Raw genomic sequence first — 19,647 nt, 5'->3', positions numbered from 1 at the left:
AAAAAGGAGAGCTTGTTGAACAATCTACAACAGCATCACAGCTTGCTAAGACAAGAAATACCTTACTACAACATGCATTATTCTTTCCTTTATCGATGTTCTGAACTTCTGATGTTCTTTTATTCTGTTTTATCAGTTGTGGATGCATAGATTATTTGTCATAAATCAAAGAAATTAGGTTTAATGATTATGTTAAATATTATGTTTAACAAGCAAAAACAAAATATCAGAAAATAATTTACACTAGGTACAAGCCTACAATTGTTATATAAACATCTATATATCACAATAAAATATTAATAAATATTTTTTTTACCATATCACAAGCATTTATATATCACACAAAAAACATTAATAGAACCTTTTTTTTCTAATATATTCTCTACCACCGATTAAAATGTTTTAAAAATAAGTTTTTAGTCGTCCCAATTTTTATATTTTTCAGTAATTTTAATGAAAAGATATGTATGGTTTATATAATACAAACACCCTTTTGACATTCCTTTTTATCTCTTTATTTTTTTCATTTTTACTTATTATGCTTAACTTCAACCATATCTAAAGAATACTTTATTTTGTATTAAAATTGTAAATCAAAGGTTGAAATATGGAAGGCTAATCAAAGAGTTTGTTTTATATTATTGTTTCATAGTAATAAGAGGTAATGGATGGGAAAAATAAATTGCATCTATTATAGGAAATCAATATTTAGCAATTAGAGCTTTTATTGCAAAAATATTTCAAAAACATGATCTTTTCTTGTGGCACATTATGAAGAAATTTCATGAAAAGTTAACTCATATATCAATAACAAATGCATTTGACACTAATCTATTATTTAAATATTTGAAGAAGAATGAAATTATTTAATTATTGAATATCTAGACCTATATATAGAGATAATATCTCTTCTTATTGACATAATTTTTTATAATATAATTGGTAACTGATCTTTTAAAAAATATAATTGTTAACAGATTTTTTTAAAGTAATTATTATTTTGAAATATTTTGTTTAAAATTGTCACATTTTCTTTTTTTTTATCATATTTGAAATTTCTAGCATTAACATCAAGTATTTTTTTATATGTATTAACTTAATCAATTTACATAAAGGGGAGCAAAAAGCAATCTTCCATTATCAGCTCTAGCGTTAAAAGATCTAAGGCATTTACTTTCTGCACCTTCATGATTTCTTCTTACATCTCAAAGAGGTATTTAAAAGGTTTAAAATATTATTTAAAATTTTTAGATAATTCAAAAATATATTTTAGATTATGTAATACATAAATATATTCAGAAACAAATTGTAGATTATACAAAATGTATTTTCAAATTATACTCAGCATTGGCGAAGCTTGGCCATGAAACAAGGGATTTTGGTCCCTCAATTTTTATTTCATATAAATGAAAATTATTATATAAATAAAAAATTTCTTTTTACATTTACTTTGGTCCTCTCAAATTTGTATACATACATAAAAATAATTTCAATACTCTAAAAATATTTGTTAAAGATTTGACGATGCAGTGAAAGAAACATATTTTAGATTATATAATTTATAATGTATTTTATGATTATATAATTTGGAAACATATTTCAAATTATATAATTCTAAATATAAAATTATGTAAGGTAAAATACATTTTTTTATCAAAAAACATATTTCGTATTGTATAATTATAATACATTTTCGGATTGTAAAATATGAAATACTTTTTTATGTTTCGAATTACAAAAATATAAAACAGAGTTATTGGTAATACAATAAAAACATAGTTTCAACTTATGAACAATTTGAATTTTTCCCAGTTCTATTTAGGTTGAAGAAGAAGAAATGGAGGTACGAAAAGAAATAACGTCTATGTGAGCCCAGATTACTTGAGGCCCAATATAAGGCCCGACACAGCAATTTCTCTCTCTTTCTCTTCTTTTTTTTCTGTGAGCTTGTGAGACTGTGTTACTTCATTGTCCTCACTCGCAGCTCGTTCATCATTGGTGAGTGCTGACATTAACATTTTTGCCTGCGTTTTTATTTTTGTTCGTGTTCAATGCTTTCAACTTCTCATTGGTGAGTTCAGATTGTGCCATGATTCTGTTTTTTCTGTCTCCCTCTCTCTCTTCTGAAAGTGCTTGTGACTATTTATGAACACGAAGAGTGCCCAATATGGTTGCATTAACGCATGCCCTTTTCTTGTTTTCGCCATTTCAGATTGGATTAAGAGGCAAAGTTTCCGACTTTGAATTATGGTATTGCTGGTTGCACTTGCATTGCTTCTGGGTCTCTTCCTCGCTGTTCTTCTTTTCAACCCACGACACCGCAAATCTGGTTCTGTTCATTATTATGCTGTGATCTATGTCACGCTATTTGCTTTTGAAATTTTGTATTCATTTGCTTACTGTGTGTATTTACGTTAATTCTCTGCATCTATTTCAGGGCACGAGGGAAAAGCTCAAACCAGTTTAAACAATGATAAGGTATTTTACTTATTGTAGCTCGGTACTTTTTCTAGCATTTTGTTATGGATTCTGCTCCTATTTCCATAGATGATTGAGTAGTGTAATTAATGAGCTTTGTTCAAGTAACATTTCGGATCTAGTTGAAATTAAGATAAATAAGTATCGTAATGTCTTGGTTTCGGTTACTCAAGCACTGGGTGAGGTGGGTTTCTTATGGTTTGTTGTCCTTGGGTGTTTTGCTCAATGCTAATATCATACTCTGTAAGAAAGAAGGTCTGTGTTGATGATGACGAAGAATGCTCGCAATATATTCGTTAAAAGTTACGTTTATCTTTTCGACTAATAGCAGTGTGGTCTGGCTTGTTGTGGATCCTGCTAAGAAAAATAGGACTCATTTAACATTTTTTTTATTATATTATGGGAGCCTGTAGCTAGTTTGGTTAGATAGAAAAATGCTTACTTTGAGCTACATGTTAAACATTGATCATGGTGAACTTATTTGATTGGACTGGAAGCAAATGTAACTATTGCTGGGGCACATACTAACTAGTAAACAATATTGGGAGGGTTGATTCCAACATAAAATTGTGTGTTATTTAGTTGCGTAATGGTTTTTTATTATCTAATTGGTATCACACACTGTATTCTGTATTCTGCTTGTAGACATCAAAATCCTACAGTAAAACGGAAGTTTCATTGCATAACAAGAGAACAGATTGTTGGATAATCATCAAGAAAAAGGTATGAGCTTTATATTGATGTTTCACTTTGGCACCTTATGAATGTGCTACTCCTTTGGTTTAGAACCCAATAGCATTTCGATATCAAATCTTATGTTCTGAATTCAATCCTATATATTCTACATTATCTGTTTTTGGTACAGTAGAGTTAATGGTGTTTGAAGTTTGAACCTATAACCTCATACAAAGTATCCAAACCCGTCATTGCTATCTCAATCCTAATGATTTAACTGAATTAGCTGGTAATGTTATGATTGCCATTTTTACCACTTGGACAGATTCATAGTTTACATTTATTGGGATTCTTCACACTGTAGGTATATGATGTTACCTCTTATGTGGAAGAACATCCAGGTGGTGATGCCATTCTAGCACATGCTGGAGATGATTCGACTGAAGGATTTTTTGGGTATGCATTCAGTCCTTTTCATGCATTGCTTATCTGTAATAAAGATATTTGCCTTAATTTATCTATATTTTTTTTTCTTACTTCTCTTTTCTTTTTTTTCATATTTTCCTATAGAACATTTATTCCTTCCTTCTTGGCATGTACCTGGATCAATCATGTTGTATGAACATGTACGGTTAGATTCATATTATGTATGTCATGAACTGACTGCCATAAAAGCTTAAGCCATTACTTAGGTTAAAGCTCATGAATTGCTTTAGATCTAATAATGTGTATTTCAATATTGAATACAATATAGCATTTCCTGTTTATTTCATCACATTATCCTGTTATACCAATAATCTTGGTAATCTCTGTTGAAGGTTATCTTGTCAATCAATACAAGAGACACTGGTTTTCACTGTTAATAAATTAATAAACCATGCTACATAAATATGATTGCAGCTACAAACAAAACATCATAGTTGTAACTTTTATGTGTCAAATTCAACATCAACTCATTCCTCATCATCGAAAATAAGTACTTCACATGATTTTATCTTTGACAGCTTTACCACCTGTTGATCATGAAAGGCTTCTGACATTTTGTGATCAGTTTGCTGCTACCAATTGTAACTTTTTTTACATTTGCTTTGCAGACCACAGCACGCAACTCGAGTATTTGACATGATTGAAGACTTCTACATTGGAGATTTGGGACAATAGCCTAGTCAGTAGCTCTACAATTTTAATGTTCAAAAGATGTATGATTTGAGAATTTCAACATTTTACTCCTTGTTATCTCCCCAAATTTTCACTGCTTGTCTGATCATTCATCTTCATTAGACAGTAATTCAGTTGTTGCTGTTGGAATGCATGGTTTTGATATAATTGGGCATGAAATCATTTGTATTCTCCTGTCTTTGTGCGCGCAGTAACAGCAAAAATTGAGCCTTCCCCTTCTTTTCATCATTAAAAATATTAAGCTAAATTAAAATATCGGTACTTTATTATCCACGATTTTGTTTTTCTTACTTTATTTGTATTTTATTTTTCAGATTTTAGAAATTCTGCATTTATGGTTTAATCATTAATTTCAGCAGCCAGACTTGAATTTTAAAAATGCCTGGTCCGTGATTTTGATCTGCCCAAATCTTAAAATGGAACATTGTTTTAGGGAAAAGTTACAAAATAATGTACTGCATGTGATGGAGAAATGGAATTAAAAGATCGAATGTGAATGCCATATTGAATTTGTTTAGCAATTCTTGGTTGTTCATAAACTGCAGATTGAATTTTTACAATGGAGCTGAAAATTACATGGGATTGAATGTGTCGTTAAAAATACATGTTTATGGAAGAAGGGTTGATCAAATATGAATCAATTGGCAATATTAATTGATATGCCAAAACCCTTGCTTCAAAAGTAGGAGCCATTGTGCCTCAAAATTTAGGGGCAGAGACACAAGACAAAATGGACAAAAACTTTGTATGCTGAATGAAGCTATTTCTTGGTTACTCAGATCTCTTTGGTTGACGCCATTGGAACAAACATTTAGATAAAGAATTGAGGAACGAGCCTCTTGTAGGCATTCCTTTCCTTCCATACAAATGTTTTCCTCCCAAGTCTGTGAAAACTGGTGCCACATCTTGCCTTTTTGGTAATCTCTCTATCTGAAGAATATTATTCAATAAACAAAAAATAAACAAAATTTGGTTAACAAAAAGGAATGCATGCTTCCAACCTTCCCTTCCTAATTGCTACCGTAAAATATTGAGAATACACTGTTCTGAACACAGTTTATTATCATTAGAAATTTATTGAAATTCACAAGTTTCACTTCTCATTTAACTAGTTTCATTTATGATTTAGTTTATTATAAAATTTAACAAATAATGAAGAAAGTGTTATAAATGGTTTTCTAGTAGTAGCAATTGGGATGGAAAGGTCAGAGTAATAATTACAGCTTTTTGTGACAACTTGTAAAGTCAAGCAAAAGTAGACATAAAACCCTGGCCAATTTACCTTGCTGATTTTTCCATCTTTCAAGTAGTATATAATGCCAGACCAATTGATAGATTGGGAAAAATGAGAACGAATTGCAGATACAGGGTATAGACAGTTATCCACCAGCATTGCAATGAATACCTGCTCAACAGATATGTTAATCAAATCTTACCAACTATTATTTCACATTCCTGGGCATCATTTTGATTTAATATTCACATATTACAATGTTTTTCAGGAGTTCATGCAACCCTTTATTTCATTGCAATGTCATGTTGAAATGAGTAAGATGTCTAAGACATCATTAATCCATCAATGAAAAAAGCAAGCTTGGTGAAACATTTTTTTTTTTTGCTTTTGTTTGAGAATATCTGAAGAAGTACTTACTTTACACCAATTATAAGAAGTCAGAGAAAGTGGAGGTGCCTCTGGGGACAATATGTTGCAAAGTAGAACTTCTATCCTTGTCAGGTTCCACATTGAGAAAAGCGTAACAAAAGTGCATGCGACTAGGAGCCACACCATTTTTAACCCTGAGGAAAGACACCTTAAAAGCTTAAGGTCATCTGAAAAATCATTTTTCTTTTCCCCTTCACCAACCTTGTCCACTATTCGTGTGGCATGAGAGCATATAATATATTCTTGTTGTTATTAGAACATAATGATCAACAACACCAGATAGTAGATTACCGCTAGTTCATATCTGATTTCTTTCTTTCTCTTGATATAGAATCTCACAGGATAGAGAGGATAAAAAAAGATGGCATAAATTATAACTTAAATGAAGCACCAATATACTATGCAAGTGGTTATAATTTCTATGCAAGTGCCTGCTACTTCTGCACTAAAATATTGAGACCAATCACAAGAGTTATCACTTCAAATATTTGGAAAAGTTTCCTTGTTCTGTTTCAGCATCCTGCCCTTTTTCTGCACGTGAAATAACACTAATAACAAAGGAAAAAGTAGTGTTCTCACCAATGGAAGAGTAGCTTAATTCTTCAATTGAGTTTCCCCTGGCTTTAAACCTTAGTGCTGCTGCAACATGAATCACTGCCATGCAGTATGGTGCTACAAATCCCCATGACAAATAACAGTGAACAGCAAACAATGCACGGTTCATTATTTGGTTGACTCTGGTAACGTATGACTCCAAAACAAATGTTTGTTTCCTCAAATAATTCCAGTACCTGCACAAGTTTGAATAATTAAGGGAGAATATGAGCTGAAACTTTAATTTCAGAAGAGAAATAATCACAAACCTTCCAAAATTAAGATCACTTGCAAGGGGGTGAGGAAAGACGGCAACCGCTGGAGAACTAATGAGCTTCTTGTGAGCCCCTGAAGAGGAAAAAATCATGGCAATGAACATGTAATTTGAGTGACCACGAAAAACATTGATTATCACAAAGTGTTAATCTCAAAGATATACCGGCTATGGCAGCTAGAGTCATGTCATCAGAATATCCACCGTCTCTAAGTCCTGATACTACACCACAGTTATCCTTCCTAAAGTCTTCAGAGTGCATCTGGAGGAAAGCTAAATAGTGAGAATGTAAGCATTTCTATGCACTGATGAAAATACAGGTAGAAGCCACTTGCCATCATGCACCCTCCCCACAAAAAGAATGTTTGTCCACCAGTGGCAAAGCCCATTGAACACGGCTGTCGAACAAAATAAAAATGGGAACGAGTTGAGTAAGCAAAATAGAACATTTGTGTTGTGTTCGTGACAGCATTAATATAAGTCATATGATCTGTTGCTAACATCATAACATGTTTCAAATTAATAATTGTAACAGTTAACTACAAACAAACTGATGAGCTATTGCTGCAGATATTAGGATATATAAATCCGAAGGAAGTTGTGTACCATATGGTATTCATAGATGCAGTAACTTCCTAGACTTCCAGATGGCAAATCAAGAGGGTATCCGGTTTGAATAAATATCTGTTAAGCATCATAAGTTGAAAGAGTGTAACCAAATAGTTGTAAGCAAGTGTAACCGAAAATATTTGAAATAAACGTGTAAGAAAAGAACCACTGAAAGAAAAGGTTTTTAAGTTTTACATCAGGGTTCTTTTGCATTTCACTAACGAGTGCTCCAATTGATCCAGGATGTAGCCTAACATCATCATCTAAAAACAACACATACTTGCTTTCTTTGTGCATTGCCTCTACTCCAACCTGCCCAGGTGCCAATACTATGTAATAATAGTGAAGTTGGTAGAATGCATTCAACATGGGCAAACTAACAAATTAACAACAATGAAATTTCTCTGACATTCCATGTCAGTATATAAATATAGGTACTTAGATGTATTTTCCATGCAAGGTTTATATAGATAATATGGCCTTTCAACAGCTACACAATCAAGCAGCTAAAGATGCATCAGCATGATCATGTATTGAATAACAGCAAAATTTAAGGATGGAAAGAAGTTTCAAATTATACCATGTTCTACTATACATTTGAAAAATACTCGAATAAAGTATAAGAAAAACTCATACCAACTGATTGTGAATTTTTTGACTACAAGTTGTTGACAAACCAGCTACTATAATCCTAGCATCGACAGAACCCTGCAGGCATTAAGCAGTGAGTAAGATGCAGAAAATAACAAGGCGCCGAAATTAGAATCAAGTCTTAAAAAGAGTTTCACGTGTACCTCTAAATCTGCTATTAGTTTAGATACAGCATGGTATGCTGGATCCTCTACACTTTCAACCACCAAAAGAAATTCTAGAGGGCCACCGTAAAGAGATGTTAACTGTAAAATAACATAATCATAACAACAAAACAATTCCTTTTAAAATTAGAAGCTTAGCCGGGAAAAATGGTCATCATTGAAAAATACTTCATTGGGTCAAGAAGTTGCAGTGGTACATGTCCTATACCTGAGTCTTCCAGTTATGGAGATTGTGTTCTCCAAATCCTTTTAGGGGCATAATTACTGTTACTCTAGGAAGATCAATCTGATTGGAATGTTCAAGTTCATTAATATCATGACAGAGGAATGCAAAGTTATTGCCATTCCGCATACTCTTCTTTATTCTATTTATTTCTCTGTTCCTGCAAGACAAAAATCAACTCCTCTAAATTTCTTTTGTACACAATGATAATTGAGTTTCCTAACTCTGTTTTACATCTGAGTACCTGACAAATGAAGCACAGGCCCACCCTAAAGCAAGGATTAGGCAAATTAAACATCCCTACATAATGAAACCTCAAACCAAGTTAGTGTGCCAATGCTCTATTTTTTCTTAGGAAACAACAAGTGCGATCCAATTTGAAGGAAAAATATGTAAATAGTCATCTTGTGACTATGCAATCCAAAAACAAGTATTGGTTGTAGAAATTATGTGAATTAATGGACTAAATGATTTGCAATTTCCATTTCATGATCTTCCTAGAACAAACAAGATTGAAGCAAATGAGAACCTGCGCCTGAACGAAAATGGCCAGAGGAGATGAGAAATCTGTGCTGACACGGAAGAGGAAGAAATCGAGAGAGTCTAAGGAAACCATTGTGATTTTTTTGTCTGTTTTCTGAAACTTTTTTCCTTGGGACTCTCCGATTCCTACAACACAAAACACAGACCCGGATGTTTTATTTAATGGAATGAGCCTAAGCTATTTCTATCTCTGCATTATCATCTGCACCACACAACAAAATTAAACACAACACCACTATTTTATTTCTCTCTCTCTTTCATCTATTTTAAGGCCCTATCTCATATGGAAAAGGGAGAAGTTGCCATTGGATTGGTGATTATTAATAGCCTTTGGTATTAGATGTTTCTCAATCCTTTTTTTCTTTTGAATCAGACCTTTTTCAAATTAGTTTCCTTTTCCTCACCAAACTATTCACTAATTAACATGCCATACTATGTGCCTTCTTTTAATATTTGTTTTGCATGCCTCCATGCATGCATGCAGGAACATTACTGTCTTAAAATTGAGAACTGTTAAATGTTTTTATCCCTTGAAATAGAAATTTCAAAATTATGTTTAATTATACAATTTAAATTTACTGATGTTATATAATAAAATAATATTTATTCTATATATAAGTGAAAACATTTTTTCAAATTCTTTTCTTTTTCTGGCTAAATTATTCACATTAATAAAACAAATTATATAACTGTACTTTTCTGTTTTAAGTACTATTATTGCATTAAGCTAATATATTCTATTTATTGTAAATAAATTATATAATTTTTTATTTAAGGATGATTATGAAGTACTTTAAAATGTCAAATGCAGGTAAAGAGAATACAAATCCAAATTAAAACTGCACGAAATATGGTGGGAGTAAGCAAAACTAACTTTCTAATAATCATCTAAACTTGTCATCTACATACCTAAACATTGTTTCTAATCATTATTATACACTACATAATAAATGCAACTATAGTATTGATATTATATTCTCTCCAACTTGTATCATTCTTTATTCATCTACTTAAGAAAAGATGAAAATAGACAAATATCACAATATACACATCTCAAAACAAAGAAACTAAATTAAAAGATTTTACTTAATAACTCAAATGTTTCCCAAAAAAACATAATGGAAAATTTTTCAACAGTAACAGCACTACAACAATGTTCCCAGCACACAACAATGATTTCTGGAGATACAAAATGAAAGGAGTTCCCTAAGCTAGTCATAGAACTTGTTCATCATCTTCAGAAGCAACAGAAGAAACTTGTTCTCTAAGCATAGGAAATTTATCAGGTAATGTATATAATGGTCCATCACTTGCAGAAGTAGAACCTTGGAATGCAAGTCCTAGCGTGTATCCTAGAGCACGAGCCACTGGAACAGCCACTGCATTCCCAACTTGAATGTACCTATAACAAAAATATCAAATTATTCAAACAACCTCTAAAGAAAACACACATATCAAACAAATAATCTATTACCTCTCTTTGACTGGTCCACACAACTTGTAAAAATCTGGAAAACCTTGGAGTCGTGCATTTTCGCGAATAGTCAACACTCTATCTTGTTCTGGGTGTAAAATTGCCTAAAGACCACAACTTTTACATTCAACAACAGACTTTATAAACAACCATTCTGAATTGCAAATAGACGATAACATACCTGATTGTGAGGTTCTGCTCGTGTCACAACAGTCGGAACAGTTTCGTCCCACCATAAACGAGCAAAAGGTCTGAAAAAATCATAGAGCGTTAGTAAATGATGCAAAACGTCATATGCTGAAAAAGTAAGAAAACCAAGATCATAAGGGCTTAAAATCCAAATTGATTTTAAAAAAATAATAATAATAACTTACTTTGAAGAAGTTCCATTCACAAAAGACATGGCATAATCGGGAACCTGTAAAGCAATGATCATAAAGAATCAATTAGGTAAAAAAAAAAATATTAAGTACAATGATTTATAGAATAAAAGCATTTAATTATTCAAATGGACTCTCGAAAGTCATTACCAATGGTTTTCCGGAATCCAAATAAACACGTTCCACATCAGGATCCCACTCAACCTTGTTATCAGTTCCCACAAGAACACCTGGTAAATCTCTAAAACATGCACCCTGATAACAACATAAAGTACTATTATAGAACTAAACTTAAAAATAAGAATATAAATAATAATAGATAAATCACAAATGACCATGAACTACACCTTCTTTTTAGGAATCCTACACACACGCTGGTAATCATCCGCATTCAATTCTAAAGGACGATGATCATAAAGCAAAGTCTTCGATGATTTTGTTTTGCTTTGAATACCTAACATTTCTGCATCACACGTAACGCAATCATTCATTGGAAAATTTGTCATATAATCACAAAATATATAGTATCAGACATATCATAACCAACTAGTGTGTTAACAACTTGGTTACATAGAAAGTAACTTTTGAAACAAACAATACACAACAATTGAAAAGATATTAGCTAATTTGCAAAGAAATTGTTAAGGAATAAATTTTAAACATAACTCAAATCTTATAAAATTGACTTGTAAGTCAAAATTTGCACTCATATATATTATGAAGCTTTATCTTTAATAAATGGTGGGACTTCAACACACCCTTTCATGCTAAAATATATAAGTCTCAAACATGAAACTAAACATTGATGTATTATCCCATAATGAGTAAAACAATTGACCTAACCAATATTAAATTTCACTAAGATAGATACATAATAGGATGGAACAATACACCTAACAAATATAAAATTTCAATAAGATAGATTTTAACACATGACTCTAATATCATGTTAAACAATTAATTTTAAGTTTAATTCAATCTCACAAAACTAATCTATAAGATAAGTTTGCAATCGATTATATATTATGAATTAATCTTATATCTAATTAGTGTGACACTTCCAACAAAAATCTAAAGCTCCAACAAAAAAACTACCCATGCAGACTTTAATTGAAGTATCATACATACTTTATAAATCATATACATAAACATAAACAAAATAATGTATTACCACTTTTGGTTGATCTAATGAATCGTTGGAACTCTGTTTCAGCAGGTTTGCAATATTTCATTTCATCACGATGTTCACTATTTTCAACCTGAACATTTATAAAGTTTACCACAATAAACAACATAATAAATAAGGCCTTGGAAAAAACTGAAATAATGGCTTTAAAGTATACCGCAGGAAGGTCAGAAATGGCATCTTTTAATAATAGTTTGCTCTGTAGTTGAGTGGTGTGCCCTTCATCATACGCCACTGTATTGGTCTGCAAGCAAGACAATATCACAAACTTTAGTGAATGAGTAGACAAGTTCAGCTAATAGCCTTTAACCAATAATATATTCTTAAGGTTGAGTAATTGATCAAGTGCATACCTCAAACTCTACGGGAATAACACCCCTCACAATAACATCATGAGTTGGGAGTGGAAATTGAGGTAATGTCTGCATCACATATATAAATTAGGCCATGCACCAATAGTAAAATTTAATGATAAATAACTAACTATTAATGACCTGAGAAGGTGCAGCCCCCCATAAGAACATCCGCAAACGAAACTGAGGAAGTCCATAAGAGCCTGCAGCCATAATTCCCAGACGTGCTTGATAATTCATTTGAAGGAGACGACCCAAAGCATATCTCCCAAGAAAGCCATCCGCAAATTTAACAATATCAACCACATTTTCCATCAACGCAAATTTGGGCTTAAGGTATTGAACAATATCCATATAAACAACCATTTGTTTGTTCTTCTCATCATCTAAAGGATTCTCTTTGTTTCTGAACCGGTTGAAACCACTAATACCTTGACAAGGGGGTCCACCACAAATCACATCAACATCTCCCTATTCAACCACAGCACCAACACCATAGTTACACCAAACTTAAAAACAGCTCTTAAAGAAATAAACAAATAATACACAAACTTTACTGCAACTTACCGGCAAAGGCAATATATTTGACTTAAAGCCTTGAATGACAAATTCATTAATTTTGTCCTTACAATGCCTGTTGAAAATATAATACTTAAATTAGTAAATAACCATTGCATATAAGAATATAATGAATATGGTATAGTAGCAAAAACATTAATAAGAATTATAAATTACTATCATTGACGAAAAAGTAATACAACAAATTTAAATAAATAACATTTATCAATGCGACCAAGTTTGTAAAATACTTTAACGTACCTTAAACCTTCAATTGGTTCCCAAGAATCCTCATCAGATCCATAACCCTTCCAATGAACCTACAAAGTAAAAATCAATGCAAACAAGCTTAGCATGCAGATAAAAGAAGTTACAATTCTAACATGAGAAGAAAAGCTAGCGGCAAAAACAGTACCTTAAAGTATAACCCTTGCTCTTTTTTCTTATTTGGATCACCATAACAGACAGCAAAGATTTCAGAAACTTCAAATATTTCACCATGTTCATCATCAGTTCCATCTTCCTNAATCTCCTCAGCATCATCTTCTTCCACCTCACTAAAAAGATTCACATATTTCTCATGTGACACCTTATTTTCNACTAGATCAAAATAACTACATAATTTTTGCCACTCCTTCAATAATGAAAGAAAACATTCTGCTGATTCATTTCTGACCTGATTTTAGTAAACAGTCAAGATAATCAGTCTAAAATAATAATGATGATGAGGAACCCATTAAATCATACAATTTGAAAATAACTCCATCATGTGGCAATTAGAATAGTAAAAACAAGAAAAATAAAATTACCTCAGTCTCAGGGTGATTTAATTTAAGAGATTCACAGGCATGTTTATTCAAGTCTACAGCCCATTTCTGTGGGAAAAAAAAACATAATATCAACAAAGACAGCTAAAACAAAAATTCAAAGAATTGCATTGCTAAAAACAAATAAAAAACTCACTGTAACTAAATTCACTCCAGATAATTGTCCACCCAGACACAACCCAGTTGACATTGCTCCACAACCAGAATATAAATCTAGTAGTTTCATCTCCATATCCTTACTCCGGTGAGGGAGGTGGGCATCCTTAGATTGGGAGTCTACCTCAGACTTTTCAACCCCGTTAGTAGTATCACTGGATATTATAGAACAAGTCTCGCTACTAGTTTCATCATTATCTTGAAAAAAAAAATTATACCAAAAGTGAGATGTCACTCAAAAAATTACTAACATTAATAATACAAATACAAATAAATAAAATGAAACCTGATGGTAAGTTAACAAAAGTGGAGTATGGCAAAAGATATTGTGTATCACAATAATAATCATAAGAAGAGATGGTTTCCTTCTTCACATTTAAATCTATCTGCAATTGAATTAAATTATTAAAAAATCAAAACACTAATATTATTAATAATTCTAATACAAGAAAATAAGAGAGTGATGAAAAAAAAAAATCAATCAGCACACTTACATCTAATGGTAATCTACCAATGTTAAGTTTTTCAACTAGACAATCCAAGGGGTTGTCATCTTGAATTTCAGAAAAGAAAACTCGTTTTGGTTCAATAAGATATGCCAGTTTTTTAATGACCTGAAAAGTAGAAAGGTATTAAAAAAAAAATCATCAGCTAATAATTGCAAACAAGTATTACATCAGATCTTAAAATATAGAACAAACTATAACTCACAGTGTCTTTGGCCCTATAATACCATTGTGCCGTGAAGTACAGTGATCCATCAATAGCTTCAAATAACTCCACAATTTTACAAATGTAATTGTCTTCCCCTTCATCTGCCTAAATATAAAATAAAAAAGTATGCAACACTTCTTCAAAATTGTCCAAAGAATGTATTTAATGGAAAAAAAAAAATATATATATATATATATATATATATATATATATATATATATATATATATATATATATAATTTCACAATTGGTCTGTCTCACCTTAACATGGGCGTCGTCAAAAAGCTTATATATTGTAGACCTATCAACCTCAGCACAAGTGTAGTGACGTCGAGCTTGAAGAATCTCCTCATCTTCATCCTGCTTCCTGTGGGTAGAAAACAAAGCAAAAAGAAAGCCTCTTTTGAACAAAATCACAAAGTGGTTTAACTAAAGAGGGAAGCAAAACAAAGCAAAAAGAAGGTTTCTTTGGAACTAAATCACAAAATGGTTTAACCAAAGAGTGAAGCAAATGGCCATAATGAATTGAACAGTCTTTTAAGTTCAAACATTGAATATACCTGTTTGATCTTGACCCGGTAGACACTTTCTTTTCCTAAAAGAATGAAAAAAAAAATAAAAGTACAATTAGAAAGTTTTAAGTATTGTAATAAACGATTCACTAGATATTATAAAGTTATCATAGACATGAATGCATGAACAAATTCCATGAAACTACATGACAGTTATTAAAATAGTACACAAAACTAAAAACTGCCATTTTTTTAGCTTAATTATTACCAAATGCTTTATAATGAAAAAAATATATTAAAACACATGCCTATTAAAAAGAAAATTATACACAAAACCGTATAAATAGGTGAAACTTTGAATCAACGGGAATTAGAACTATAGATTGTATAGAAAAAGATCACTATAAAGATCCTGAAACTAATTACCATACAATAATGAATATCACATCTATATCTATATTCCAACACAATGGTAACATAATATTAAGCTGAAAAAATAACAATACAAAATTCATATAAAAATAATAATAATAAGTAAATAAAGTACAGTATAATAAAAAAAGTTAACAAAAAAAAAAACTACCTAACACTGAAAAGAGTCTCTCATGTAGACATTAAAAGAGACAACTGTTCACATTTTTGCATAAAATTACATTTTTATTGTAACACAATTTCAATATAGTATATTTAATTTTTATTTTTATATATATTGAATAAAATCACATTAAAATAATATATCAATATATATTAATAAGAATATAATAAAAAAATCCACACAAAGACTCAATCACACTTATTATTCAGCTAATAATAATATAATAACAATACAAATTTGCAAAAACAGATATATGTTACATGCCAATTTATACAAAATTACATAAAATCTGAAGATATATTGACTTTGTAAGTTTGACACTTACTTTGAATAGTTTAAAAATAGCATTTATACTTATTAGAGTATCATTATAAGCTGCTGCTACAGCTTATACATATATATTCATTTTTGTTACAATGATAATTTTAAATAAATATATATATATATATATATATAATTATAAATTATAAAATCATGTTTATAAAAAATAATTATAAAATAAATAATTATTATTATTTCTTATAATTGTATGGTGAATAGTTTTATTTGTTGAAAGAAGATTATTGAGTGTAAAAAATAATGAGAGAAAATCTAAAGATGAAAGAACATGAGTAGTTTTTTTCTCTTAATTTTAGTAGTTAACTGAGATTTATAAAATTTTAATATGTAAACAATAAAATAATAAAACTATACAAAAAAATTACAAATTCTTATAGGTAGGGTTGCTGTTTAAATATATTAGAGATATGTGGGTCTAAGTGATAATAGAAAAATAAATATATACACTAAGACTTAATAATAAAAATAAAATATTAAATTATTATTATTGAATTAAAATTTTTATTAAACTTTACCATAATTACCAAAAGAATGTTATGTTATAAAATATGTATGTATAATGAACAATAATTAACAAAATATTCAAAATAATCATAAAATATGTATGAAAATTAATTATAAAAGTGTTTTGAATTTTATGTTTTATTATTATGCAAAAGTATTTTTTATAGATTATAAAATATAATAAAAAAATTAAAAAAAATTGCACAAGACATTTTGTTGAAAACTTTCTTACTCAATGCAAAGATTTGCGGAGAAAAAAAATTATACATAATAAAATACATACATTACATACTTATAATAAAATAATATATTATAATGGAAATAATAAAATATAAACTATTACTATTAAAATAATAGTAATAAAATAATAGATAATAAGAACGATATAATAATAAAATAAATAATAATGATCATTCAATTATATCATAAATTTATGTATCATTGATTAACTTCACTCAGTATATTTTATAATCTTCAATCTCAAATTATTTCATTTCTCCATATATTTATCTCACTACAAATAAACTTACTTTTACCTTCTATTTCTCCTTAATTTCATTCCCACCAAATGTATCTTAAAATGGACTGATGGACTGTGATTTTCTCCAACTAGGTATTAAAAGAACCATTTTTTTTCAAACTCATTCATTTTATAGCCTATAATATGAACCTATATGAATCTGGTTAAAATAAAACTCTAAACATATTTAAAATATGACCAAAATAATCTAAAAAATAATGGATGGATGATAGACATTTATATTCATAAAACACACATTATAAAATATCATAAAAAAAATAAACTTTACATTTTTTCAAATAAAAAATATGTTAAATAAATATAAAAATTATGTGTAAAGATATCATTTCTCAGTCCTAAAATCTCACTGCTTAAAAATCACATAAACAATCCTGATTAAAAAGCAATAATATCAACAACATTTATAGTTTATTTCAATTATTTGTAACATTTATGACTATTATAAAGTAACTACCAAAACATTGGAAGGATTCAATTCATAAGAAATAAATATGCCTACTGTTAAATCACAATTCAACAGAATCAAGTATTGAAACAACCAAAAGCTTGATTCTCAATTACTATGTTTTTTTTTCTCTTACCTTCTCCTGGTACCGTTTGGGCCAGCGCCTTCTGGCTTCCTCAATAGGAACAGGCTCTCCTATGAATTTCACATTGGACCCTTCCCCGTCAGGTGTTGATGGTGTCACATCCATGAAGGTTGATATCTCTTCTTTGACGGCAGAGGAAGATATCTCTTCTTTGACGGCGCCTTTAGACTTACGGGAATTTGAAGTGACATCAACAACCTTGTCCTTAGACTTACCGGAATTTGAAGCGACATTCCGAGTAACACGCTTGAGGGAGGAGGCTGGAGAAGGAGAACTGGAAGGAACGATAGGAGTGACCGATGAACGAGTAACACGCTTCATGGAGGAAGCAGGGGAAGGAGAAGAGGAAGACCTTGTTTTGCGCTTGGTGGACATGGTTGAAGCGACGGTGGATTGCGGCAGGAAAACAAGAATAGGGATTGATTTTTGTTAAATTGGGATTTGTTGAGAAGCGTGGTGAAGTATTAATAACACTGAATAATTGGGCGGTGAAATTTCGAACGCGGAAAAAGTGAGCGGGAAGGTGAAAATGAGTCTGATGGAATGATATATCGGTTCAGTTTTTGATAGTAGCTTGGTGGGGCTGAGAATGAGAACTTTGGAAGGTTTTATTTTTCTATTGGACTTTTTTGTGATTGTTTATTGATGGAATTGGACTTAAACGCAATCCAATAACGATTTTATATTTTTTATCCTAACGTTTTTTAATTTTAATTAATAAAATCTAAAATTATGAAATTTTTCTCTTAAATTATATTTTAAATATTATATATATATATATGTAATTTATAATTATATATAACAAAAATGCAACTCAATTTTTAATTTTTAATTTTACCCTTTTAATTATATTTTAAATTTAAATAATTATTTACAATAAAAACAAAACTATTTTTCAGTTAGTTTTATTGTTAGTAACAACATTTTAAATTAAAATAACTATTTATTATTAAAAAATACTTATTCTTTTATATATATATATAACTTGCCATATATCATTTATATTTTTATTTTATTCTTTATTGTATAATTATTGTTAATTGACTTGATAAAATAACCATAATTTTTTTAAATAAAATCAATTACAATTAATAATTGAAAAATGTTTAAACTCTTTTATGGTCGAAAAACTTTAAGTTAGTTTTTTGGTTTAAAAAAGTCTCAATTGGATCTTAAATTTTATAAATTAATTATAATTCCTTAAATGATTAAGGGTAAAGTATTGATGATGTGCACTTTAAACGTATTAAAATAAATATTTTATTAAGTGAAAATAGAATTTAATGGATTATATAATAATATGAAAATAGAATTTAAAGTAAAACTTGAAATTTAGTAAAGTAAAAGAAAAAAAAACAAAAGGAAGAAGAAACAAAGGACTTTGATAAATCCATATCTTAAAACAAAAATATTTTCCTCGGTTTTTTGTAATCTGTTCAATGTTGTTGGGTAGTTCCTGAAATTTCCAAAATCTCCCTCTATTGGGAGACAATTAAGGAAGATGCGATTTCGCATGTTTCAATTGCTTTTTTTTTTACATGGTTGTAATTGGGTTCGATGATCTGTTTGCAGGTTGATGGATTCATCATGGTTGCGTGAGGATGGAGACTTGCAATTTGCCTTCTTTGGATTGTCTTAAGTTCCCATGAAAGATTACGCAAGTTAGGGTTTTCAGACACGATGGAGATTATAGTTTTTGGCTCCTAAATTTTGTTGCAGGTCTGTTTGGGGAGCGAAAATGGTAGAGGACGAGGGAGTCGCTCGCAATGCGTTGGGATTTTGTGTTGTTCTCGAGATTGGCTTTATGGTTTTTGTCGTGGTTGATGGCACGATGAAGATGAGTTCAATCCACGGGAGGTGGAAGA

The 19,647-nt window shown here is 30.3% G+C and overlaps 3 protein-coding genes across 5 annotated transcripts; 1 reads left to right on the top strand and 2 right to left on the bottom strand.

The window, feature by feature from the left end:
• Positions 1 to 1,934: 1,934 nt before the first annotated feature.
• Positions 1,935 to 4,593, top strand: LOC106767720 (cytochrome B5-like protein). Of its 3 annotated transcripts, XM_022782762.1 has the most exons (7): positions 1,940 to 2,071; positions 2,213 to 2,329; positions 2,438 to 2,478; positions 3,124 to 3,201; positions 3,518 to 3,609; positions 3,724 to 3,779; positions 4,248 to 4,593. In XM_022782762.1, the coding sequence occupies exons 2-6, from the start codon at positions 2,248 to 2,250 to the stop codon at positions 3,773 to 3,775; spliced, it is 345 nt and encodes a 114-aa protein (XP_022638483.1). In that variant the 5' UTR covers positions 1,940 to 2,071; positions 2,213 to 2,247; the 3' UTR covers positions 3,776 to 3,779; positions 4,248 to 4,593. The 3 variants fall into 3 exon arrangements, with proteins under 3 accessions (XP_014508160.1, XP_022638483.1, XP_014508152.1); XM_014652674.2 differs by lacking the exon at positions 3,724 to 3,779 and having other exon boundaries at positions 1,935 to 1,998; XM_014652666.2 differs by lacking the exon at positions 3,724 to 3,779 and having other exon boundaries at positions 1,941 to 2,071.
• On the bottom strand, positions 4,247 to 9,586 carry LOC106768694. The gene is made up of 14 exons (XM_014653970.2): positions 9,040 to 9,586; positions 8,755 to 8,810; positions 8,496 to 8,670; positions 8,267 to 8,368; positions 8,109 to 8,180; positions 7,668 to 7,784; positions 7,470 to 7,547; positions 7,199 to 7,261; positions 7,029 to 7,125; positions 6,859 to 6,937; positions 6,575 to 6,786; positions 5,984 to 6,129; positions 5,615 to 5,737; positions 4,247 to 5,262 (listed from the first exon to the last, which is right to left on the bottom strand). The coding sequence occupies exons 1-14, from the start codon at positions 9,124 to 9,126 to the stop codon at positions 5,104 to 5,106; spliced, it is 1,566 nt and encodes a 521-aa protein (XP_014509456.1). The 5' UTR covers positions 9,127 to 9,586; the 3' UTR covers positions 4,247 to 5,103.
• Positions 9,587 to 10,104: 518 nt separating this feature from the next.
• LOC106774829 (DNA (cytosine-5)-methyltransferase CMT3) lies at positions 10,105 to 18,311 on the bottom strand. Its single transcript, XM_014661862.2, has 21 exons — positions 17,774 to 18,311; positions 15,262 to 15,296; positions 14,963 to 15,068; positions 14,699 to 14,806; positions 14,482 to 14,601; positions 14,274 to 14,373; positions 13,968 to 14,185; positions 13,814 to 13,879; positions 13,420 to 13,680; positions 13,266 to 13,324; positions 13,014 to 13,080; positions 12,588 to 12,917; positions 12,447 to 12,515; positions 12,251 to 12,337; positions 12,079 to 12,166; positions 11,255 to 11,370; positions 11,058 to 11,162; positions 10,902 to 10,945; positions 10,709 to 10,778; positions 10,528 to 10,631; positions 10,105 to 10,455 (listed from the first exon to the last, which is right to left on the bottom strand). Exons 1-21 carry the CDS (start codon positions 18,155 to 18,157, stop codon positions 10,269 to 10,271), a joined length of 2,724 nt encoding a protein of 907 aa, XP_014517348.1. The 5' UTR covers positions 18,158 to 18,311; the 3' UTR covers positions 10,105 to 10,268.
• Between the last annotated feature and the right edge of the window lie 1,336 nt (positions 18,312 to 19,647).

Source organism: Vigna radiata, chromosome 1 (genome assembly GCF_000741045.1).
Source record: "Vigna radiata var. radiata cultivar VC1973A chromosome 1, Vradiata_ver6, whole genome shotgun sequence".
In the NCBI taxonomy this organism is placed as follows: Eukaryota; Viridiplantae; Streptophyta; class Magnoliopsida; order Fabales; family Fabaceae; genus Vigna; species Vigna radiata.
The sequence above is the reverse complement of the archived record's forward strand: the minus strand, read 5'-3'. Positions and strand labels throughout refer to the sequence as shown.